Here is a 25648-nt window from a genome sequence, read left to right on the forward strand (position 1 = left end):
AAACAATGGGTTTAAGTGCCACGGAGAGAGCCACTGAGGAGTATTTGAAAAGAAACAGATGCAGGTCCCGAAATTAGTAGATTACACACACTTCAGCGTAACACTGCACAGTCACATAGGGACAGTAGCTTTGCTAAATCCAAACAGCTGCATGTGCAACCTGAATCAATCACAAGCGCATGGTACAATTCTCTGAGCTCTAGTTACCTCTTGAGACTTGCTGTGTTTCCTCAGTGTCCTTGGGATTTAACAGTACAGTCAGGCAAGCCAGCTAAGATCATATAATAAGCAAAAAGAGAAAGCGTAGAGGATATGTTGACTATCAGCGTGGTAACCTTCATAAACGCAGCAGTAAGAAATGCAAGGAATGTTTGGTTGTCTTTGGTGGTAGAAACTCTCCAACAAGACAGAAAAATCTCTTGGCCAGGAAATGTTTTTGTGCTATGTACCCATAATGGTGCACGAATGTAAACTCTCAAACTAAATATCTATTTAATGTTCCCTTGTACATGTCATTGTATAAAATGTACATATAATGCATAAATCAATTAATATACATGCTTGCACATAAGATTGTTTCTACTTCTAATAAAGTGATTATTGTGTAGTGAACATACTTATGTGTATATTCTTGCAAAAGAGAAAAGAATGTATTGAAATACTGATACAGAGCGCCGTCTCGGAGACGTTTATTTTGGTGAGACCAAAATAAACCAGCCTCAATTTATCACTCCTAGAGGGATGGTGTGCCTGCCACATACTTGTAGACATTTTGTCTCACTGTGCTTTGCATTTAACAACATCTAGACTTACAGTTAGCCATGTGTTTGGTGTCTTATGTATACATATGAGATTTGTGAAAAGCTGCAATCATAAAGCATTACGTATATCTTTAGCCTTTTCTGTCAGAAACTCATTGACATGTAAAGAAGCTCTGCACTCGACACTCGACATTTTGGGCATAAATTTAGAAAGGTAGATAATAGAAAAAATAACCAAATATGACTGATATCAGAATTATGTTTTGCATGCATAACCTAGTAATGCATTGTGCTTTTTCACATATGTGATGCAATGTCCCACCCTTCCAGCGACACTTTGTAACACCCATGTTACAAATATAACCTCACAAAAGCCATCTAAAGGCAGCATTCATTTGTCGTGTTATCAGTGTGTCGTCTTCCAAACAAAAATGGTCCCGTCTTTACTTGTTTTCCTCCCTCTGCTGTATCATACAGCTCTCTTTTCCCTCTAGTCTCCCTAATCTTTTTCCACTGATGTTAAGCTTTGACCTTTGGAGATCATGGTTGTAGTGTAGCAGCTCTCCCTTTCACTGTATTTCACTCACTCTTCTTCGCTCCTCCTCATGTATGCCAATATCATCTCTGTTGTCACTTTGAAGCGAGGCAGGATAGCACAAGGGAGCACGAGCAGGGGTGAGCCTAGCTTTAATTGCAGACTGTATGAGATTGAAATTAAATCTCACTTAAGAATTAATGGCTAGGGATTAGGTCAAGCCCCAGGGTCAAGACCAGCTATTCAGATAGCTATTGACTCTCCAGCACTCCGATCTGAATTGCATTTGATTTAATGATGTGTGTGTTTGCATATTCATATCGGTAAAGTGTGTGTGCACCACTATGGGGGGCTGTGATTTATCAAATATTACCTCATTCTGTTGAAAACCTTATGTTGCATGTGTGTTGCGTGTGGATGGCAACTTTCTTTACTGGATATCAAAGAATCAAGCAGATGAAATAAGACATTTCTTTTATTCAGGGTCTTTTGGGATGTATGGAGCCACACAATTGCTAAACTTACTTAGATGGCTCTAGGCAAACTTTTTTGAAGTGTCAGCTTTGAACTGAAAAAAAGTGTAGGGATTATTAAAGATAGAATATGGTGTGCAAAACTGTAGGCAAAGCAAAAAATGAAATACCATATCAAATATCTATTAAGGCTATCAGGCTAATTGCTTACCAACTAATTTGAAATGTAAAGTGTTTGCATGTAACTGACAGTTCTGTCTTTTTGTTCTTCTTGTTTCTCCCAGATTGCCAGCACCCATCACAGTCATGGAACCCATACCTGCGTAAATCTTTGTGTTCTGTGAGTTTAAGGAGAAGAATGGCATTAAACTGAAAATGATGAGCACATCAAATGCTCAAGCAGACACCAGCAGGCTCTGATACCCGTCTACTATAAAGCTCCCTTCCTCTTTTGCTCATTTTCTTCTACTTGCTCTCCTCCTGAAGAAAGATCACAATCTTCCCCCCACCCCACCCCCAAGCTTCTGGCAGCAGCTCAAATTTCCTGGAAATTGCTCCGAGATCTGGATTTGAGAGAGGAACATTCTATTTTTGGTCCAGGATAGACAAAGAGGCTTTTGAAGAAACAACTGTGTTGAAATTATCATATTCCCCCTCTTTTATTCTCCCCCTATTCCTCAGTCCCAGAGGCACCAACTGATGGAGAGACGAAGGAGAGAATCAGGATAAGGAGAAGAATTAACACTAGAGAGAGGAGAAAAAAGTGCTTATTGGTCAGGCAAATTGTAGTAGAGCACCTGTGAGGATTGCTTACCCATTGACTTTTATAACCGAATTCAGTACTATATGATACTTCTTGTTTATATTCCTGTTTATATTACAGTCTTTTTTCCTCAGTGAAGAGAGAGCTGTTGCTCATTAGACCTACAGCATTAAGAAAGAAGGGGGACACATCAGAACTTTGAGCATGACAAGGGGGTTAAGAATCCTGTATTTGCCCGTGTGGCCTCTGGCCCTCTTCAGCCTGCTCACTACAGTGAATATGTTGGAATTCAGTGGGGCGCCTGGCCAGTGGGCACGTTATGGGCGCTGGGAAGCTGGATCAGTGGGTGAGCTGAGCTTCAGTCTCAAGACCAACATCAGCAAAGCCTTGGTACTCTACCTGGACGATGGCGGTAATTGCGACTTCTTGGAGCTGTTGATTGCTGGTGGGCGCCTCCAGTTGCGCTTTGCCATCCACTGTGCAGAGCCAGCCACCGTACACATGGAGATACGGGTGAATGACGACCGCTGGCACATGGTCTTGCTTACCCGCAACTTCCGTGAGACCATGCTAATGGTAGATGGGGAAACAAAAGTGGCAGAGGTCAAGTCAAAGAGGAGGGAAATGGCTGTGGTCAGTGACCTGTTTGTAGGTGGGATACCACCTGACGTGCGACTGTCTGCACTGACATCCAGCACAGTGAAGTATGAACCACTCTTCCAGGGCTTGATCTCCAATCTGAAGGTGGGAGAGATGCCTCCTACTTTGCTCAATAGCCAGGGTATTCAGAGCGACCTGGAGTACCTCTGCACCAAACAGAACCCATGCTTCAATGGAGGGTTTTGTTCTATTCAGTATGGAGAAGTTCACTGTGACTGCACCCACACTCGCTTCAAAGGAAAGTACTGCAAGGAAGGTAAGGCACCATCATAACTCTTGTATTTGTCTTTGTTTTATAATTGCAGTGCAAAATCTGCGGTTAGTTCAAGTCAGAGTCTTGCAGAGAGGTCTGGGACCTCATTTCACTGTTTAGGCTGTCGAAAGTCTCTTCTAACAATGTTTGATGAAGGAGGTGCTGATGCAGTGAGGGCTCAAAAGGAGGAGGGTGTGGAACTTTGTGAATAGACTACTTAAAGTGTGCATGATCTTTCAGTGTTCTCTCATTCAGTATTTTAAGAACCTCATTTAAAGATTGAACTGCTGAAGAAGATCACTCTTTTTAGGGATTATGTGAGTCATACAAGAGTTGCAGACATGGCACAGGTGCAGCTTTGATTTCAGCAGGGACTTATTCAGAAACAATATTTAACATCAAAGCTGCTGAATATTTCACGTTTAAGATCACACATTGAAGGTCTGCTATTTCAGCTGGCTTTCTTCTCGTCTGTTTTTTAGTGAATTTACTTCTTTCTTTCTTTCTTTCTTTCTTTCTTTCTTTCTTTCTTTCTTTCTTTCTTTCTTTCTTTCTTTCTTTCTTTCTTTCTTCCTTCCTTCCGTCCTTCCTTCCTTCCTTCCTTCCCAAGCCTGTTGTCTCTGCTGCTCTTGCTTTCATTTGCTCTTGGGATATGCTCATATGCTGTCAACTCATGTCAAATTCAGTTCTGTTTTAAACCTCTGGCTCCCTCCTTCACTGACACATCCCATTTCCATATCTATGTTTTTTCTTCTCCTTCACATTCTTCCATGTCTTTTTCTCAGCATATCTTTCATTCACCTCCTACCACCTCTTCTCAAGTCTATCTGGACTTTCCACCTCTCGTCACCCCTCTCCCCTCCATGTCTCTCTCGAATTTGCTCCCTTACTCAACTTATCTCTCTTTCACCTTTACCCGCTGTCAGCACTTCCTACTCCTGACATCCCTCCCCCTTCACTTATCTCTGCCCTATTTCTTTCATCCTGTCTGCATCTCTACACCTTGCTTGGGAATTCTCTCACTCTCTATGCAGCCATCAGAACTTATTTTGTATCTTGATCACCTGTAATGCAGGATGAGTGGTCTTCACTACCGTTATCACTATGGTCTATTATTGCTTTGTAACCTTTAAAATAATCATTTGACTTAGTAGTTTCTACCTGGTCCTGCATGATGAAATCACTCGTAATTACAGCATGTTGAAAAGGTCGATAACTGTTTTGCCAAGTTATGTGACAGTTGTTTGATGCTTTAGACTTTTGTGGCGCTCGCAGATAAGCTTTGACGGTGCTGAAAAAGGAAATCAACCCAAACAAAATGTTTTACTCGAGTCCAGCTTTTGATAGATCTGAAGTAATAAGAATAAAATTTGCATGTTAGATCAAAGCTTTTGATTTATTTTGATGTAGGGTTAGTGTAAGTTTGGAGCGGTCTCAGATAGCTTAAAAAGCTCTACTGTGCTGCTTTTGTTCTCTGCAAAAAGCCGAACAGAAGCCTTTAATTAATGCAGATGAGCTTTTGCTCTTTAGTGACCCTATAGCACAGCAAATGATGTCACTGCTGGACAGCCGTATAAGTCGGTCTGTCTCTTCCTTCCAGTCTCCCTCTCATATTTCACGGTTCCTTCAATTCTTCAAGACTTTTCTCGCTTTCTGTTTCTGTGGCCTGTGTCAGATTGCTGTTTGGTTGCAGCAAGTAGATACTGCTGCCTTGCTCTTAGCTAAATTGAGAGCAGAATACCAATGCAGTGCTACAGTGACTGCAGGAAGCATTTGTCCTTTTGAAATGGAGAGAGTAAGATAGAGGGAGAGAATAGAGATTGAGGTAAGGAGGAGAGAATCAGAACAAGGAATTTGTGGAGAGAGCGATTGCAGTCGTGAGAAATGGAGAAGAGAGCAAGAATGAGGAGCGTAACATGAAGATTTTCATTTGCTCAGGCTTAATTTATTTCCAGAGATGTTCTTTGGTTTGAGGACCGTAAATTGGGTCATTATGGCTGACTGCCAGTGCAGCGGTGTATTTACTCCTTTCATCTAACACGTGGGTGGGAATGTAAAGGTCTTTCACTCTCACTTTCAGTCAGTTTTAAGGCCCTTTAGATGTCTGCACTAACAAATCCATGTCTCACTGTGTTAGCTCAGTGGTGAAGGGGCCGTGTCAAAGGAAAGATTTTTTTCCTTTTTTTTCTTGATATTTTAGGGAGCTGCTGTCTGCTCTCCTTAGAGAGGATGAATGTATCAATCCGTGGGAAATTTTTTAATGATAAGACATGGCACTTGCAATACAGTTATTGGTCTAGTTGATCTGTGATGTGCTTTTTGATTATCCTCAGAACATAAAATAACCAGCACAAGATGCCAGCAATGATTCTGCACAATATTAAAACATGTAATATTGCGATCTACATTATTTAAGACAGTTAGTTCATTTCTGTTTTGCATTGGCTGCAAAGAAAACAAAGATAACATTATGGGTGAGGTTTTCCGTTACTGTTTGTCACATAGATATCTGACAAGCAAACCGTTTTAATTATGAAGCTGTTTGTGTTGTTGTAGACCATCTTAACTGTTAAACTTTTTCTCTAAGAATTGCTTCAGCTCTATCGCTATAGTTGTATTAAAGGTTGGGCAGGTTTAGTTCTGCAAAGTATGGTATTTGACAGACCACTAAATTTGGTAAAAGGAATAGAAACTAATTCTGAACTAAAAGAAATATGTTCCTTCACCTGAGACAAAAACAATCAGAAAAATTAGATGAACGCGTCCGATGATTGCGATGTGTCCAGCATTGCCCAGGGGCAGATCATCTCTCATCTATCAGCTATGTAATGCCATGCCATTGACAAGTCAACAAGTCAACACAAGCCAGCTACTCTCCAACCTGTGTTGAAGCTGAAAAGTGCAACTCAAACTGGAGACTGCCTTTAAATAAAAGTTGCACTTTTTGAAACATGTTGGCTGCAGCACTGATGTAGAACTTAAAAGGCAAGGCAAGGCAAGTTTATTTGTATAGCACAATTCAACAACAAGGTGATTCAAAGTGCAAAGTGTGCATGCAAAGTGTGCCATGTTTCCTTTTGTGGTTTGCATTGCACTTTTTCAAGTTGTACTACCAGTTGGCTAGAAGTAAGGGAGTACTTGTAGGCAAACATGAAAAACCTAAGCTAGTTATAACAATCTGCTAACAATTGCAGTAATCACTTTTTTTTTCACTGATTTTGCCTAGCAAGGCTCTTGCTAGGTAAAATCAGTGAAAAAAAAAAGAACCACTGCCAGCCAGCAGGTGAATACACATTTTTCCCCAGCAACTGGTGATTGTATCCAGTACAGAGAAGAACTCTTGAGCAGTGTCAGAAAGCTCAATGACTGCAATGATATGCAGTGTCATATCTTGTCAAATATTTTGCAAAAATTGATATTTGAATATTCAGTGTTAACACTTTGACACCCTGTAATAATGCAGTGTGAACAAATAAGTGAAAACATTTATTATCCAGGTCTAATTCACTGCGAAAATATTCGTGCCCAGACTTTTGAATCCTTTGATGAATGTTGGTTTAAAGTTCAATCTGTAAAATCTGAAAATGAGATGTGACAGCTGAGGTTTTGTAATCCAGAAAGGTTGTGCCATTTCAATTCCCTTAAGCACAGTATGTTTTATGTTATTCCTCTGCTTTGTAGAGTCTGTATCTCCTGTTGCATTGATTTGAATACCAGTGATCTAACACAGCTCTTAGCTGCCTTCATCTACGTCTGGCACTTTAGTATTTTCACTCATTTGCATGAAAATTGTTCAGGTTAAGGTTGATCAGACAGAATGAGGGATGAAGGTGGACATCATAAAAAAACAGCCTCATTTTTTTTTTTTAATTGACTTGATGTCAAAGCAAAAATTCACATTTTGCCTCAAAAATGGCTTACTAAATGCTAAATACTAAGGACTGGGCTAACAAACACGCTGAAACATTTCTGTGCTTTATTTGCAGTACATAAAGGACAGAAATATACTGCACTTCCTATAATTGTATTTTATAATTTACCATTGGGGTTGTAATTAAACTGGTTTTAGAGTCTGTGCTGACCTTGGCTTTGTTCGTGTGTTGACCTTCAAATGGCGTTGTAGGGCAAAAAAGCTGAGCTCACAGTAATGAGAGGTTAAATTACTTTGTGAAAATGATTGTTGTTCCATTAATTTACACAGCAAAATCTGAAGAGTTTTCAGGTTACCCTGAGACTGGATTTGCTCTTAACTTGAAAGGTGTTTGACATAGAGTGAAAATTGCTAGCTAACTTGACAGACTTAAGCTGTTAGAACTTATAAATCATAGGTGTCAAACTCTGGCCCGCGGGCCAAATTTGGCCCGCAGCCTAATTACATTTGGCCCGCGAAGCCATAACAAATTACTATCAGAGCTGGCCTACTGGTATTATACAGCTAATATATACATTGTTTAGTATTAAGCTTTGCTTGTTCCATATTCAGTTTTTTAGCAAAATGTGTTTGAGTCCATAAGAAAAGATTCATTCTTATATCTGGAGGAATAAATATATTTCAATAAATATTAACGTTAGCCCGCGACTTTGTTCCAGTTTTGAATTTTGGCCCACTGTGTATTTGAGTTTGACACCCCTGTTATAAATGGACCATAGTCAGAACCCTCATTAGAATTCATTGAAAAGGAATGAATTCTTCATGGCATACATTCTTCATAAGATTCTTCCTTCTTGGAACAAACTGGACTTCAGAATAAGATCAAGCCTGTAAATAGTACAGGAATATGGAAATTATTGATCTTTGTTGCAAATGTGCCAGATAGGGGTTCCTCAGATGTCCCACTAATGGAAACACATTGCTTGTTTTTACAGCAGGTATGTACAGCAGGCTAGATAATGTGACGTGGAATTTTACACTGGCATCCTGAAGCAGTTTTGAATTTTCATGTGGATCCTTGTAGCTCAAATGTTCATGGCCTCCCTACAGTACTGCACTTGAATGCCAGTTAAATATACCAAAGAAGGACTATGTTAACTCTGCTAATGTGCTGCCTCTGTAAGTCAGATTGTGTAGATTAGGCAAAAGTTGGCAAAAGTTTGTTGGTTTCACTGGAGAAGGATGAGATTTTGATGTGAAAATGCTACAAAATTCGGCCATATGTTGTTGTTTTATTAGCCTCTGACAAGAAATGATATTTAACATCACGCAAAATCGGATGTTAGCCGTTTTTGGTAGTCAACTATACACAGCATGTGTATATACCACTCTATGTCCACATGTCTCTATTTGGAAGTGCCAAATAGAAAATTGTTGAAAAACAGCTGCTTAGATTATTACTGCTCTCTGGACTCTAATTTACCTCCATCATCACTTTTTATTATACATGTTGGATTAAAGCAGAAACCTGAGTCTCTGAGAAGCACCACAGTTAACGTGCCTGGACCCTGCATACCCCCATCTTAACGCAAGCTGTGACCTCAGGCGAGCCTCTAGCTGCAGGGTGAGGAAGAGAGAGAGAGAGAGAGAGAGAGCTGTGGTTAGGAAGTCAAAGAGTAAGCTTGAAACACACGCTGTCCTTTTTATAGCCCGAGGAGATGTTTTAACACTGTACCATCAGATGTGGTTTTCCCCAACAAGCCAGAATAATCTGCTTTATCAGCTGTTGCAATGAAAGATAAGGAGTCAACATCTCAACGCTGCAACACCCATGAACTTGACATTTTAATTTATCTACCACGTAAACATGTTGTTTTTTGTCTTAAATTACATTCTGAGAAAAAGGTGAAAGTCTTGTACACTGAAAGAAAGGGAAAGCGGCCTGAAAAGTCAAAATAGTTTGACTCAAAACATTTATGAGTTTCTCTAAACTTTTGACTTTACTAAGAAAACATTGTTTGTGATAAAGTCATCAGACCTGTGGTGAAAAGATATCTCTCCATTTATTCATTTCTTTATTTTTTGTACATTGTGCTGTCCTTCCCCTGAGTTTCTTAGTTTCACCAGCTAGACAGCGAGATAACATGCTTCAATAACCAGACTTATTTTCCTTTTTGCGCTGATTTATTGAAGAATGGCCTCTGACCATTGCCTTCTCTTTGACCATCGTAAATCTGAAAGTACAAGATACTGTATTAGCTAACTAACATTGTAAACTAGCTTGTTACACTCTTACTGCAAGCTAACAAGATAAAACTTTCAATGTACAAATTATCGTACCATTTTTACACAAAACAAAAGATGATAATTATTTTACTGTCACTCAGACTTACAGACATATCTTGTCCAAGGCAACAACATTTTAAGGTCCGTATCAGCTTAGAACGATAACATTACGGTATCACTTTCCGCCATCTTTGATTTTTTCACGTTTTCATTTTTTCTTTCCCAAAGTAGTCAAACCCATATTACAAAGCAACCACTAGGGCAGTTTACAACCGTAATATTCAGTTTAAGTTATAAAAGGCAGAACATACATTTTCTTCCCCCTAAAGAAATTTTAAGCTATCAAGAAAAACTCAACAATCGAGATATTGTTACCTATACCTATTAACCTGTGTTTGGTCATTCAAGTATATTTTCAGTGATTGGGTGAAAACGGTCAGTGATGTTACTTCAAAGGCAAAACAGAGTGTATCCGTACATACATAAAGTGAGTGTGTATCCATACAACTAGTGTGAATAAGACCAATTAAAACATGTACATCCACTCAAGATTTACTAACAGTCAATTTGGAGGAGCACTACTCAGAATAGTATATGCACAATGCCATTATTTAAAGGTTTTCCCCTACTTCTATACTTTTTCGGACAATTATTTGGTGTAACCTAACGTAAAAACTAAATATGTGAATATTGTGAAGTGAAACAACAAAGCCTTTTCACTTTGCTCATATATGACACAGACATGTATGGTTAATGTTATTCTGAATATCTTTTCTGTACCACTGTAACAATATTAAGCCCAATCAATGTCGGTATGACCAGTGATAATGACCAAAAAATACACATCTAACCTGTAATTTTTGTCGTTTAGGATCGACATTTAAGGTACATAGGATATATATATATTGGTGTGTTTGATCAATAATTCTATATTCCAGTTGTATTACATATTATATTGTACTGCATTCAGATCTCACACCATTCTATATGCTGTATACAATACAGGAAGGATTAATTAAAAAAATCACAGTTAAGAGCTGAGCATGTTTAGACCTTGAATTCTAGGGTAAAAGTTGTGTTTGGATGGTGACACAATGAGCCTGGAGCAAAGAGCAGAGGACATGAAAGAGAGTCATACATCATGGTGATAATTGTGCCTCCCACTGGCACACACAGAGGGATGAGGGGGAGTGAGTGTGGTTGGGATGGTGGGGGCTCACTGACTGATAATTGATATCCCAATTATCTTGTCCTGTATACATAAATAAGTATAGTGCTAATGAGAGGGCTGTACCCTGTAAGGTCGCTTGAAGAGGTTCCATAGATAACCTTATCAGGTACATGTCTAGCTGTAACAACAGAGGCTGACTAAACTTAGGCCTACACCAAACCAACAAGACTGATAAGGTGAAATGAAGCAGTACATGCTTCAAGTCTCCACTGGATTTGATTGCTGAGATTTTGTTGGTGTTTATCAAAGCTGCTCTGTTGCCTCTCTGCTGTTTCTGCTGCTGCTGTGCACTGTCGGGACAAGGTCTTTGCAGAGCAGCAGTCGCTATGATTGTATCTGACTTCCTCCCCTCCACTTTGTAATTTTACTTTGTCTTGTTATTGCGATATGGACAGGTTAGATTCTAGAAATACTTTCATGTATTTTATATTGAGTTGTATTGCTTTTAGATTTAGTAAAACAAAGTTTCCTAATTACAGTGTCAATTTTCCAAAATGGCTGCAATTTCAGAAGAAGATTGTTAATGTGGACTTATTTAAAAAATATCTGATAAATTGACCTGTCATTCCAGGGTCCCAAGACTTATTTTCAAATTGATAGAGCTATGGTGAATCTTTTGGCCATGCGGAGGCCAAAATAACAAGCAAACAAATTTATCTGGGAAATATAATAAAGATGACCAAATTACAATTAACGAATCAAATTATAAAACCTTACCTTCATGAAAAGGAGAAAGGAAGGTAAATCAAATGGTAATCTACCATTACAAATTCCTAAAAAATAATGGCTCTACTAACCGGATGGGAAAAACATGCAAAGGACTCAAGAATGTCTTGAGACATTTTAGGGTTTTTTTCCCTTGCAAGCTTGTAGAGTCTACATACTTGTGCCTTTTTTCTGCACAAAAGCAGACCACAAACACATTGTGTAGACTTCTGTGGTGGAAAGAATTTATGAGCTGTTTTCTGATTGGTTACTAAAACTATTGAAACATGAAACATGATGTGGGACAGGTGTGGGCTCAGGGGGGATTCTAGGATCAGAGCTTTGGGGGTGCTGAGCACCCAGAGAGCTGCCCATCCAGGCAAGGTAAACTTTACTCATCACCATGAGACTTCTTCCCCGTCTGTCAGTCCCTGCATCCTTAAATGTCTCCAGTTGTCCCAAGTTCCCTCTGACTGTCTCCTTGGTGCATTTAAACCCCTGTTCCTCCCTGTCCTCATCGTCTGTTGTCTTCATTTCCATTATCAGTCATCATAATTTTACCCTCTCTGTGCAAGTCTGCAAATTTCTTTATTAAATCATAAGATTCTTAAATTCATAAAGTCTCTCTGTGCCTGGGTCCTCGTCACAAAACATGATATCACTGTTTTGTACATTTTAACACAATTTAATCTCCACATTTGTGAAAGAAAAGCAAAACACTTTTTTTGAAAAGTCTGTAACAAAAACATCAAATCTGATAAAGGTTATTTAAATGCTGCCAAAGAAGAATGGATTGGAATTTGAAAAAAAAAATACATATCCTAACCTTAATTACTGCAGGAGAATAATGAATGATGCTCATAGTGAGTAAAAAGTAAACTGAGTGCATTTTTTGGACAGAGATTCACTTTTAAAGTGTATGTATAATACAATACAGACACATAAAAATACACTCCAACAATAGAAGAGTCCTTGAAATGTACAAAATATTATTAAAAAATTGAAAAATGGAGACACCTTGGCCTTTGGTACAATGTATACAATGTATGAAAAGATCTTTACTGCCGATACTACTATGGCTCTGCAGATTTTTCCTTTTCTTTTAACCTATGTCGCCTCACCTTGAGGTTGGTAAATCTATCACATTTTGGTGGTCAAGTCTCTCAAGCATCTCTTTCTGACATCACAGCCAGGTGCTGGAGTCTGCTTTGACCCATGGTCCTTCTCAGCCAGGTATGGAGCTGACTCAAAACACTAAAAGACCTTTCACAGCTACAGCTGCTAACTGGGTTTGTTAGGGCAACCTGAATAATAGTTTTCAGTGTGGGGAAGATCTGATTATCCAGAAGATTGTACAATGTTAACATATCTGGGATGGCACCAGCCTCTCTCTTGAGCTTCAAAAAGTTTTTGGCAACCGTGACTTCCTCTGACTGAAGTTCAATATGGTAATGCAGTGCCAGGGCTGACAACCCAGTTTGTTTTGCAGATGCTGTATAGCAGCTTTGACCAAACAGCTTTAACTATTTCCTGTCTGTTTTCTTACCTGGTTCTTCCTGATCTTGTACTTTGTCCTCATGTTCCCCTCTTTCCTCTCTCCCTCTTTGGACTGACAATCATACACAAATAGATTGTATTCAATTAGATTAAAAAACACACTATTAAGAGCACTAATAAAAGTCGTCTCTCATTGTACTTTCAACCAAAAGGCAAATAACCAAACGACATGTACATCTAATAAAAGATATAAATATTGAAACACTGATCCAACATTATCCTTTATTGATGGATCATTTGTTCTTACACTTTTACCTGAATGTGGCTCCTTTTTTTGAAAAAAACTTCCTCATATCCATTATGAACCTGGCTGTCTCTCTACACACACACACACACACACACACACACACACACACACACACACACACACACACACACACACACACACACACACACCAGGAGTTATAAGGTTAATGGGCATCCAGTCAGTTAGCTAGTTGGTACCTCAGGTTCAATATCGGCACATGCACATATGACAAAATAACCAGTTTCTTTCATTACATTTCAAACAGGACAGTGGTAACAACAGTAGGCTACGGACAATGTTAAGTTTTAGATTTTAAATAGGCTGTATACATTTCAATGGGAGCAACAGGACGGTCAAATATCGCTGATTTTACTACAGAGCAGGACAGATTGTAGGGTAGCAAACATCGTCGGGAAACACGTTTTCAACCCGGCAGGTTACCTGGATGTAATGTTTTTCAGCTAAAAAGAAACATGGTCTGACTGCTACCTAACTATATAAAGGGTAACTGAAGGTTAAATGCAGCTAATATGTCCTGTTTTAAGCCAGGCACTTCCACCTCTGCTCCGCTGTGTCTCAGCCACCATCGCTCTGGCAGCAACGCAGCAAGAGCCAGGGTAGGGGAGAGCCAAGCTGGAACAAACCATTTTGGGAGGGGGGGTTATCTATACTTGTGTTGTTAAAATGTTATGTCTCAAACAAGTACAGTACTGTATGCTTTTTATATTTTAGAATGCTGAAGCTGTATGGGCTACTACTAATTGCTGATCCACCATGGTGCATGGTCTTTGTAGCGAATGCAAATCTAAAACAAACTAAAATTTGTTGCATCCAACTAGAAAAACATGGCAAAAGATAATAAATACAGTTTTTACCATGTAGTAATACATACTAATTAAGCATTCAACTAATTCTAAAGAAGCTGTCGCTCAATTATCATGGGTTGTGTGCAGATAGAGAGTATAGTTCACTGGATGCTTCATGTGCTAAGGAAATTGCATTTGCAGTTTGGTGCACCTCATCATCTTCCAGAAGATAGACAGAAGATGATCGAGTACAGCTTCTGTATATGCTGCACTTCGGTGTGTTTTTAGTGCACAGTAATTCCATCTACATTTGATAATTGAAAGCGGACTACAAAATGGCAAAAAAAACCCAAAAAACAATAAGATGTAGTACATACTGGATGTTCCAAACAGACCTACAACCTGATTATGCAACCTTTGACTGCAGGTATATGTGAAATCACATGTCACATTTTGAGTAAAGCCATGATGATGCTAATAAAATGAAGTATTCCAGTTGAACAATTTCAGTCACTGTGTAGAAAAATACAAGAAAACTATTATTTTGTCTTTATTTCTCCCCCATGCCTAATAATTGCTATATGAACAGAAATCTTGCCATCTTGCTTTCTTTACTGCCACATCCACCCGTGTAACCGTGCTTTTGTTCGGTCTCTGCTACTCATCCACATGTTTTTTTTCAACACTCAACTGTGTAAAACCATTTTCCTGGTTGAGCAATCCCAAGTTCAAAGGATACATGCTCCTGGGCCTGTATTCTTTGGTTGATAGATTCCCAGCTTCCTTGAATGGACAGCAAAGCAAAATTTCCCTATTTAGGCATAAGGTCCTAATATAGCTCACTTCCTTTTACTTTGAAGGATGTTGCTTATCTCAGTCTCTCTTGCCACGGTCTCTTCTTACATTTTGCTTTCATGTTTTATTTTTCCTTTTTGAGCAAAGGACCATCATATATCAGTCTGCAGTCCAATAACTGATTCTGATCCAGTGTTTAATTTGTCTTTGGTGATTAAAAATGAGAAAAAAAGGAAAATGTAGTAACAATTGCTCCAGATGAGAGATTTCCTTAAATCCCTAATCCCCTAATTCCTTCCATTTTGCGCACCGTATGAATTCCCTTATGCAGATTGCCTCTGCTTGCAGAAGCAAAAAAGCAAGCATTAAGCAAGCAAGCTGGATTAAAGTGTGAGGTTAGGTTGCCTGACTCAAAGGAGTCAGTGAGTGTTGTGCACACGCAGCTCATGTTTGTTTTGACTTGTATGATGCAGTGGGGTGGTAGATGTATATGGGGTGGGTGCAATCAGGCGAATGGTTTTCAGGGAGGATGCCACTCTGATGTTTCCAGCCCACTTTTTTCTTTGCCCTTTTCCCAGTGATCCTCTACTGGTTTGAAGGTCCCTGCCAGTATGATTGTCCATCACATGCAATTAAAGCTTGCTCTCTACCCCAGCTGTCACTGTGCGAGTACAAAATTGAGTGGGAAGTCGGGCTCACACACCCTTGTCACCTGTCACTTGCTATCCATCCCCATTATCACAGAACTGTAGAACCCAAACAAAACAAAACAAAAAAAATGTCTCTGTGAAGGTAACCTTTGCTTTTGGCTTACTGCAATAAACAATTGTTTAGTGCACTGAGTTTCCACATGTGATATACAAACATGATGTACATCATTTAGAAATAAAACAGCCATAATATGCAAAACTTTATTTGATTTTAAATTGTGTTTATATCGGGTCAAATTGAGCATTATTCACTGTGCAGTACATTCAGGCTGCTTCTCTAACACAACAACAAAGCAAATCAATAACTTGTTTTACTGTGTTGATTATCCAGTATTGTTATCCTAATGTACTCATATCAATTGCTTTAAATTTCATAAGCATAGATTTTTGAGTACTTGGGGCAAAGCTTTATGCAATTAGGCTTGATTTTCTTTCTTTTTTTCCAGCTTTAAGGTCTCCTGTCTTTGTGTAAACTGTTAATTAACAGCTTCCCAGAGGCTGAAGAATCTAGAAAAGAAGTACCTGCATCCACTCAGTCAGATATGTTGTGTCTCTGCAATTTGTCATTTGTAAACTTAGGGATGGGCGATATAAACGATATACGATAGAAACGATATAAATTTGGCCAACGATAGAGATTTTGACTATATCGCTCTATCGCGATAGCGCATGTTGATGATGTCATCAAGCTGCGCCTGTTTTGGTCGAAAGCATCGCAGCGGCTAAAACCATTATCATCTGCCAATTATGGCGGGCTACAGTCATAGCAAAGAGATGAAGCACTTTTGAAATATGGGGAAAGCCAAAAACTGCGCTTCCTCCACTTAACGTAACATTGATTCATTAATGTTGAATTCTCTCGCAGCTGTTCTGTTCCCTTGTTGTTGCAGTATATTAATAACTAACCTCGTATTGTGGATGAATAATCTCAGTTGTTCTCCTGACTGAAGTTTGGCCTGTTTATAGCATCCTGCTATGCGATTGCATTTGTCTCTAACCACCAGAATCCCTCACGTTAACTTTTATCGAGTGGAAAAAATGTTGGCTCATCCGTTCATCCTCCAGCTTCACTGTGCTAATGTTATGCTAACATAGCTGTGTCGCTAGCAATCACGTAGCACAACATTATATACCAGGCAGTCCATCTTCAGTAACCCTGCAAATGCCACTGCTGTTTAGTTTTCTGTCTTCATTTATGTTCGAAGTGGTACCAGAGCTGTGCGTTTTAATTAGTTTCAAAAATCTCTCAGTCAGAACATGGTATGAAATGTTTAGGTGGAAACTAGCGAGCTAACTTCCTGTTAACTTCTAACTCCGTTAAATTTAATAAATTCTGTTTTCATGGATGCATGGATGTAAAACTTAATTGTTACACCCGATAAAGCAGCAACGCTGATGATTTAATTAAAGATGAAAGAATTTAGACCGTTTTTAACGGCTTCAAATTATATCCCGATATGAATTTTAGGCCCTATCGCCCAGCCCTATGTAATCTGAAAGATACTGTTTGCCAACTTAAAATACATTTTTTCTTTCCTTTCTCTTTTTTATAGCAGTAGGAATGAATGCATGTATTAGTTGCGTTGTGGTACTAGTTTTACAAGTATTACAGTAATTTAAGACTTCAAATAGTTTTTTCTAAAATATAAGCTATATATCTTAATATGCCACTGTGATTATTTGCTGCTGTTGACTTCACACTCAGCAATAACAGGAGTGCAATACAACAAAGTAATTATCAATTTAAAGCTCTCTTCATATAATTTTGATCTGAAAATGGAACAAGGATTCAAAACCACGTATTTAATAATTTGGAAGACAGGATCATTTACATGAAAAATTTACATTTGCAATAATTGATTCCTTTTAATTTCAGGTCATATTTAGTATTGAGTTAAACTCGAGTAATATTGTTTATTACAACTTTATTTGATAGATTTTGGTCATGGAATCAAAGAACGCCATAGGCCATTGATAGTGAATAATTTCTGTCTCATATCCACTTCTACTGTTGATAATTTTGACTTTATATCATTAACTTGATGTTCATATGAGTTATAGTTTGTCCTTTCAATATTTATTACTGTCCAGAACCACTTCAGCACTATCTTGTATTCTAATACAGTTGCTGATTCCACTCTCTATGCATTTTACTTCTTCCAGTTTTTACACTGGAAGAAGAAGATTCATGTTTTTCCCCCCATCAAATTCCCCACCAAGAGAAGTACACACTTACCTGTCACACTTACCTACACATAATCATCATATATTTTCCATTAATGTTTCATTAAATCATTTATCAACATTCATTTCTGGTCCTTTCTGAAAGGACTTTGTTGTGTTCATCGTTCTTGTTATTGTGGCACAGCAGCTTGATGTATTGTCAGGTTGTGCTTTCTTGGGGTCCACCGCACTAAAAACTTAAGAAACCAAACACAAGCTTGATTTATTGTACTCATGTGTTGAACGATCAAGAGAGAGACTAAAAAAAATACTGATAAAGCTGAATACTCATAGTCTCAGTCAGCCGCCTTTGTTTTGTAACCTTAGGCTGCTGGTGAAAATAATTTTGCACTGTGTTGTCGCTGATAAGAAATCCTTTCAACTACATGTATCAGATGACCCCCTGTGGCTCTGTCCTGGACATCTTGTTTGTGCATTCAGTCAGAAACATGGTGAGGCAGGGAAGGCTTTGGGAAAATGGCCATGGTAAAAAGGGTGTGAAAGTATAGATGAGTGTTTGGACCAAAGCAAGACTCAGAAGACTTTCCTGTTAACAGAGACCATGGGCTCCCCTTTACTATTCCCCCACTCCCCCACCCCCTTTGAACTCCAATCAAACACCTGCCAGTTGGTCTTATAATAAACACTGTAATTAGAGCTGGGCGATAGAACGATAACGATATGTATCGCGATATAACTTTTACTCGATAGAGAAATTAAGCTATCGCGATAGACCTCGCCGCTCTTGTCCTCTTAAAATAAAAAAATTTAAAAATTTTTTTAAAAAAAGGTCAGCCAATCCAAACTAAGTAGCGCAGAGCCGAACCAATCACAGCCGCAGCGTCACGTCGCGTGACTTGTTACGTACAGCACAAGTGCCAAGCCGCACGTGTTTGTTTGGGAAGCAGCCAGCGGGTAATGGAGCCAGCGCGTAATGGAGGAAATGAGTGTGCCGACTAGAAAAATCAACCGAGCGTGACCGAAGAGAAAACAGATGATGGTTCCAATGCCGGAGAGATTGTCGAACGGAAGAGCCATAGAAGTTCCGTAGTGTGAAGGTATTTCGGCTATTTCAAGTCTGACAAAAAACAGAGTAGCGTGCACTGTAAATTGTGCCGAAAGCAAGTCTGGAAATACAATAAACTGGTGCATGCGTCACACTGTGCGCCACGTTATTGTTTCGGTGAAATGAATTTCTACAATACTGTTAATTCTACTCTCTGCAGTGTTTAAATGCTTACATATACACACAGTTACTGTCCCTCCACACATACGACTCGGTTCTGCTTCTATGCCGCAGCTTTGTTTACTTTTTCCCACCGAGGCTTCTAGACTTCTGATTGGCCAACATTTCTTCACGGTTAGGAATCTAGCGCCACCTGCTGCTTTGGCATGTTCATAGCAGCGTTTTTCTTCATTTCTGCCTTTATGTGTGGACGGGATTATTTTTGAAAACGGAAAATCTCCGTTTTCAAAAATACCCGTGTACGTGTGGACGTAGCCTCAGTCTCTGACTGGAAGCGCTAATTCGTCATTCGGCTTTTGTCAGACTAAAGTAACTGTTAAAACTGTTTGAAAAGCTCAGCTATACAACAAGGAGAGATTGAGAATTTCCTTTTAGTTCTCAGTTTATTTGATATTGACAAAAGTTAGTCAGTTTTGTCTGTTATTCTGTAAAACAAACTAAGATTTATTTTTAGAATTAATATTTTGTTTCTAAGTGGAATTGACAATTTAGTCTGTTTCGTTTGTTCTATTTTGAAACTTAAACGCTTTAGCGGCTGCCTTTTGTGTAGTTTGCAATATTTGCCTTTATTTATCTGAAAAAGTCTCATGTTCCTTAAGTACATCTACCCTGTTGAACTTATTATGGGAAATAAATATTTAAATAAAAACAAGCTGCTGATTATTTCACATTTTACTTGTGAGCAACGGCACATTTAAATCTTACAAATATAGTTATTTGGCTTATATCGTGATAGATATCGTTATCGCCTGAAATGAAAAAAACATATCGTGATATGAAAAAATCTCATATCGCCCAGCTCTAACTGTAATCTCCCTTCTAAACAAGCCAAAGACCCATGTTACTAGAATATGACAATATTGATATAAGTGGGACAGAAGGTTCTGATGCTATCTCATAGCCACAACTGAGCATGTGAGTGTAAATACAGGTGCAAATTACCCTGCACTGCACACACACATGTGAAATAGAGGCCTTGATCACAACACATGGGACCTCAATTGGCCTTTTGAGACCACCTAAATGAACTAAGGTGCCATCAGTTTGGATTTCTGCATAAGTAGGGTGACATTCGTGATTACTTTATAGATCTCTTGTGATCTGGACCAGGTCTATGACATTTATTTATTAATTTAGCCTTCCAAACAGACGGGACCGCCTATGGAGTTAATACAGCTCCGGCAACACCAAATTACTCGGAAATGAAGTCTGATTGCTGATGTACCTGCTGCTGTAATGCCGTCACTCAAGTTGCAAGCTGTTGTTACCTGTGGCTCATCAGCACAGAATCAGACTTCATAACACAGAGAATAAAACTTGACTTTTTTAAATTCTATTTTAAGCTTCTTTCAGTTTGACACGAGGAGCGTTTAATAGAATAATTGTGCTTACTGAAGAACTGTGATAGTATGATAAAATTGTTCTGGTTCTAGAACAGCACATGAATTATAAATCTAAAAATCCTTGCACAAAATTGAATTTTGCTTTTGTCTTTGCAGGAACTTGACGAGTCTGGCTTACTTCCTGAACGTTGAAGGCTACAGGGCAGTGCTTAACTGACACAGTGATAAAAAACATGAACAAGCTTGAGCATACTGTCCTAGCAACACAAAATGTATTTTACTTGAAGGTTTATTAATTACAAAACACAGAAAAGGATACAAGGGTTAAGTTGAGTCTGTATCCATGACCTTTTAGCTGTAATTAGAACGACACGTTGACTACTTGGCTGCTTGTTGGACAGAAATATGCTTTAAGACAGTATGTTGGTGGTAGAGTCATTTTAAGATTTAAGAATGGGCTTATGTTTCTGATGAATTACCTGAGGTGATATTTGTCAAGGAAAGTGGAACAGCTTGAGGCTCACATTGTCGATGCCGTGGGGTAGCACACTATCTTTCCAGCATGTGTGTCTATGGAGATGCAGAAAACTGAGGATATATGTGGAGAGTGCAGCTCTCAGTTTGAAGCCTTTAGTGTGAATTCTGCGTTGTGGCTGACAGATGGCATAAAAATAATAACAAAATAAAAGGGACAGCAAAGGTGCAGAAGGAGTGTCTCCCTGTGTTGTTTTACTCCTCTGCCTATGTATTAGGGCTGCCACGATTAGTCGACTAGTCACGATTACGTCGACTATCAAAATTGTCGACGACTGATTTAATAGTCGACGCGTCGTTTGAAGCTTTGTAAGATCACAAAAGACGCAGGAATAAGTAGCAGGATTTAAGAGTGTAATAACAGACTGAAACAGAAGATGGCAGCACTGCATATACAAGGATGCCAGCTGCCGTTAAACCCCGAAGAAGAAGAAGAAGAAGAAGAAGAAGAAGCTGTGTCCCAAAATTCATAGCGCAGGACAGCTCAGTTTCCAACAATGGCGGCAGCTAGTTAGTATTAATATTAGTCTTATTATTCTTTCTGGGTCACAAAATAAACGTTTAACATATTTTCAGGCGAGAATGTAGCTGTGTAAACTTCAAATATCTGCTCAGTTTATCAAGACACCACATATGTTCAAAAGCGCTCCGACGTTTTCGGAGACGTCTGTTACCCACTAGCTCAATAGCTAGCCGGGGGCTAGGTCACTAGAGCCCGTGAGAACACCGGACACCCGGCAAATCGTTTTCAAACCCACCGCCGTCTTTCGCTACTCAGGTTAAACATGATATATAAGTCACTTAGATAACTTAAAAATGTTATTGTTTGGCTATTTTATTTGTTTCTGAGTAAATCTGTTTGGCTGAGATTAAAGTTATAGTTTTTACACAGCTGAATAAACATCAAGCAGACAACTGATTATCAGAAGTGTGAGATGCTCAAGAATATACTCCGGTGTCCCGTTATATTTTAGATAGCAAGGAGTTTATTAAACTTCACCAAAACAATCTGCAAATTTAATTAAAATTTAATAAACTATCATCTTGTCTTTATTTTTAGTTAGCACATACCTGAAACACTTAAAGCTGTAAGCTAATGATAGTTATATAAGAGCAGATGCATGCTGGTGCAATAAGCTGTACGTTTTACGTCGCAAAAATAATCGGTGACTAGTCGACTATCAAAACAATCGTTTGTGGCAGCCCTAGTCTGTATATCTATATGATGTAACTGATTTTGTATCATACAAGCGTGGACCGTGATGATGATTCTCAGTTTCATCAGCAACAACAGATAATGTAGGCAGGAAAACAGAATTTGTGATTTGAAGCAGTCACCACAACACAGCACCACATTTCTTCACAGACATCTTTTTTTCAGCAAAAGGACTTAATCACACATTTCCCTAAACACACAAATACATTGACACACGGAGCTCACAAGCTGAGCAGGGAAGGTAAATATTGACTCAGTCTTCTCATTAAAAGACTTTTGACTATCAAAGCCTGAAAGGGCATGTACTGCAGTACTAATTTCAACTTGTAGAATACAGGGGCAATGTATGCTGGTGATAATGGCCACCCTTTATCTTTTCCCCTCTCCTGTGGATAGGCCTATTGCCAAGGGATAAGTTAGACCAGTGTTTTGAATCAGATTGGAGGTCATCCCGGATTACACAGCTTCACTGTAAATGCAGAGAACATAGTTCATGTGAAAATAGGGTTAATCTTGTTATTGCTAGGGATTCATGCCAAGTTTATACAATGGGCGCAGCTTCTAGTCCAATTTTCCCTGCCAGCTGTTGTCTCTGTATTCCACTAAGCCACTAAGTTTTTTTTCTGTCTTTTTTCTTTTTTTGAATTGTCATTACAGCTGAGATTTACAATAAACATAATGCCTTCCCCTAATGCTTGTTGCTTAGCTTTGGTTTAATTTAGGTCCTCCGTGGTAACAAAGTCAATCAAAGTCACCAATTCCAATCATGAAATATTGTAAAAGTGAGACATTATATAGGAACTGTGTAAGGAGAGTGTAAGGAGACAAGGCATAGAAAACCTGACAGTCCCAAAGAGAATATAGTGACTCAGAAGTGTATTGTTCAGCTGTCTGATCAAGCTTAAAAATGCTATTACCTTATTGTCACTGGAGCTGTTCTTCCTTGTTTAACTCCAGAAGATGCGTTGACCTTTTCAGCACTTTACCACATCAGGTCTATTACGCACCAGCAGTTCACCTCTCGCTTTTCCTTACAGTACGATAATACCAGTCCCCCCTTTTATTGTGATGAAAAAGCAGAGCTGGCTTCAGTCCCTGTGCTCATGGAGTTCTCAGACGCAGAAGCAACCACTAGGAATGGTGCTTGTGTGTGACTGAATATCAATAAATCGAGACAAATACATTTTTTTGTATTCAAATAGAAAAAAATATCAACTTGTACAGACAAAAGAGTGGATTATATCTCAGGCGGACCTTTGGTTTTGGTTACATGATCCATCCGCATAATGCAAGTCAAATATGTCATAGAAGGGACTGATTGAATTTGATACTGTAATCCCTATAATACTTTCAACATTAACATTACTTCAATCATCCATTGTCTCCCAGTTGTACTGTATAATTATGGGTTTTTACTCTTTGTCTTGTCTTTATGCACACAGATATATACAAAAAACAAAAAACCAAGCCTACACAATCACCATCTGTAGTATTCTGTCCCTGCAGTTTCCAAGACTAAACCATAATGCAAAATCTCCAAATCCTTTCCCAGGTGATTTTGTAAAGTAAGGCCAGATGGGGTAAGGGATTATTTTCATGCTTTATTTATGTTACTAATGACAAAGCGACTGTTTTGGCCCATTTACTGTAAAATGAAGAGCAATCTTGAAATGAACAGGCAAGATTTGGATGTGAAATCAGTGTTTTCCCATGATACTTCCTTGGTACACTAGTCCCACCCACATCGCTGCTAATGAATGATCAACTTGGTATTATCCTTTTATCCTCTCCCACTGTGATGGTAATGTTGAGCTATGATTGTGGGGAATTTTTAATATGACGTGTTTACTGTATAATTCAAATAGACGCTTATACTTCTTTTACACATATTCAGCAGCAGACACATCTATCTACCCTGGCAGGCACGGATTCCACGTGAACTGACGAGCAAGAGATGGATATGTTTTCTCTGTCTGTCTTCGGCCAGGTAACTACTGTGATATGGCCTGGTTTGACGTGATTTGTGTGCGGGGTTGTGTGTGTTGTCACACTGCACAGGTGGCAGGCAGCAGGGATGGGAGCAGGCCAGTGAGCAGGTAGAATACCACTGGGGTGGAAATAACAGTCTGGACTCCTCTGCTGCTCAGAGAGGCCTGACATGAAATGCTGCAGGTGGTGCTGACCGCTCACTGTCGCTCCCCCTGTGTTGGACAAAATCTGGTACAGGTGTCTCCATGTGGATTTGTATATCTGGGCAAGATATGCAGGTATTCACTGACATGGTGCAAACTAAGACAGGCAAATAAAAAAGATCCGTATAACTTTCATTAGTTACTGTTGTGTACTGGTACACTGACTGATATTCTTCTGTAATTCAGTGCAATAACAACGATCATCTAATCACAGCAATGGTCACTTGCTCTATAATCCCTTACCTTGTGAAAGTTGAATGCTTATGTGATCCTATTAATTGTTCACTGAGAGGGAGTGGTGGAACTACAGTATCATAAACTATGAGTTTATGATTTATTATAAGGGAATAAATTTACATGTTTTATTCATCCATTCATACAAGCTTTTCAAGTCCTTTCTTTGTAACATTCATACTGTGATGAATGCATCTATAGCAACTCAGGGTTCAGTATCTTGCCCACAAATACTTTGGGATGCTGACTGGAGAAGCCCAAGCTCAAACTGCCACCCTCCCGATTAGAAGATGACTTGACCTACATCTGACCCACAGCTCCCACCAATGAGAGAATGTCTCTCTTACATACAGGCAGTAAAGAAAAAGCCTTAGCTTCTTGTTTTATGCTGCTTTATGTTCCACAATTGCATGCAAAAAAATAGGAAAAGTGCCCCCGTACGTATACAGCCGGTGTTAAAGCTCACAGCCCGACACACACCAACACAACAGCATAGATGGGACAGACGTTAAGGCGGCGAGGGGTGATTGCGGGTGCTGCTCAGGTGCGTCCGCCTCCCCAGACCACGCCCCACCACACACATTAACCAGGTAAAATACATATTTAGGCAGAATTTTGCAAATATCTATTTTTTATCTTTTAGCAGCAGAGTGCTTTTTTTCCAATTATTTTTTCAAAGTCAGGTCAAGCCTCCAAAAGCCCAAAGGCGATATAAGGGTGGCGGCTCACAACAGTTTTTGTTTGCTGGATCATTTTAGTTCAGCTGGGTGTCTTTCCTTTTGTTATATTTCTTTAAGAGTTCAAAATGTGTTAATTACATAAATAAAATGTAATTTTCTCATTAGCACTTCAAGGATTTCATAAGCAACACACCTTAGATGTTCACACAAAGCATAAAGGTAAAAAACAATATATACAGTGTTATCTTCATTTTAGGTGTCAAAAAGTATTTGCGGCTTCCAGTGTTTTCGTTTGCGTGGAAACCGGCTCCAAATGGCTCTTTGGGT

At 39.0% G+C, this 25648-nt stretch overlaps 1 protein-coding gene across 6 annotated transcripts in view; it reads left to right on the forward strand.

The window, feature by feature from the left end:
* The window catches only part of nrxn2b (neurexin 2b), a 719066-nt gene that overhangs the window by 73611 nt on the left and 619807 nt on the right, over positions 1-25648 (forward strand). For all 6 annotated transcript variants that reach the window (XM_086285249.1, XM_086285255.1, XM_086285254.1 and 3 more), the window contains exon 2: positions 2054-3448. In XM_086285249.1, the coding sequence (XP_086141375.1) occupies positions 2737-3448 (712 nt within the window). In that variant the 5' untranslated portion in view covers positions 2054-2736. The remainder of the gene's footprint in view (positions 1-2053; positions 3449-25648) is intronic.

This window comes from Aulonocara sp. 'chitande type north' Nkhata Bay, linkage group LG3 (genome assembly GCF_057382095.1).
Source record: "Aulonocara sp. 'chitande type north' Nkhata Bay isolate Kocher_YH1m ecotype deep benthic linkage group LG3, A_spYH_male_GT1.1, whole genome shotgun sequence".
Taxonomy (NCBI): Eukaryota; Metazoa; Chordata; class Actinopteri; order Cichliformes; family Cichlidae; genus Aulonocara; species Aulonocara sp. 'chitande type north' Nkhata Bay.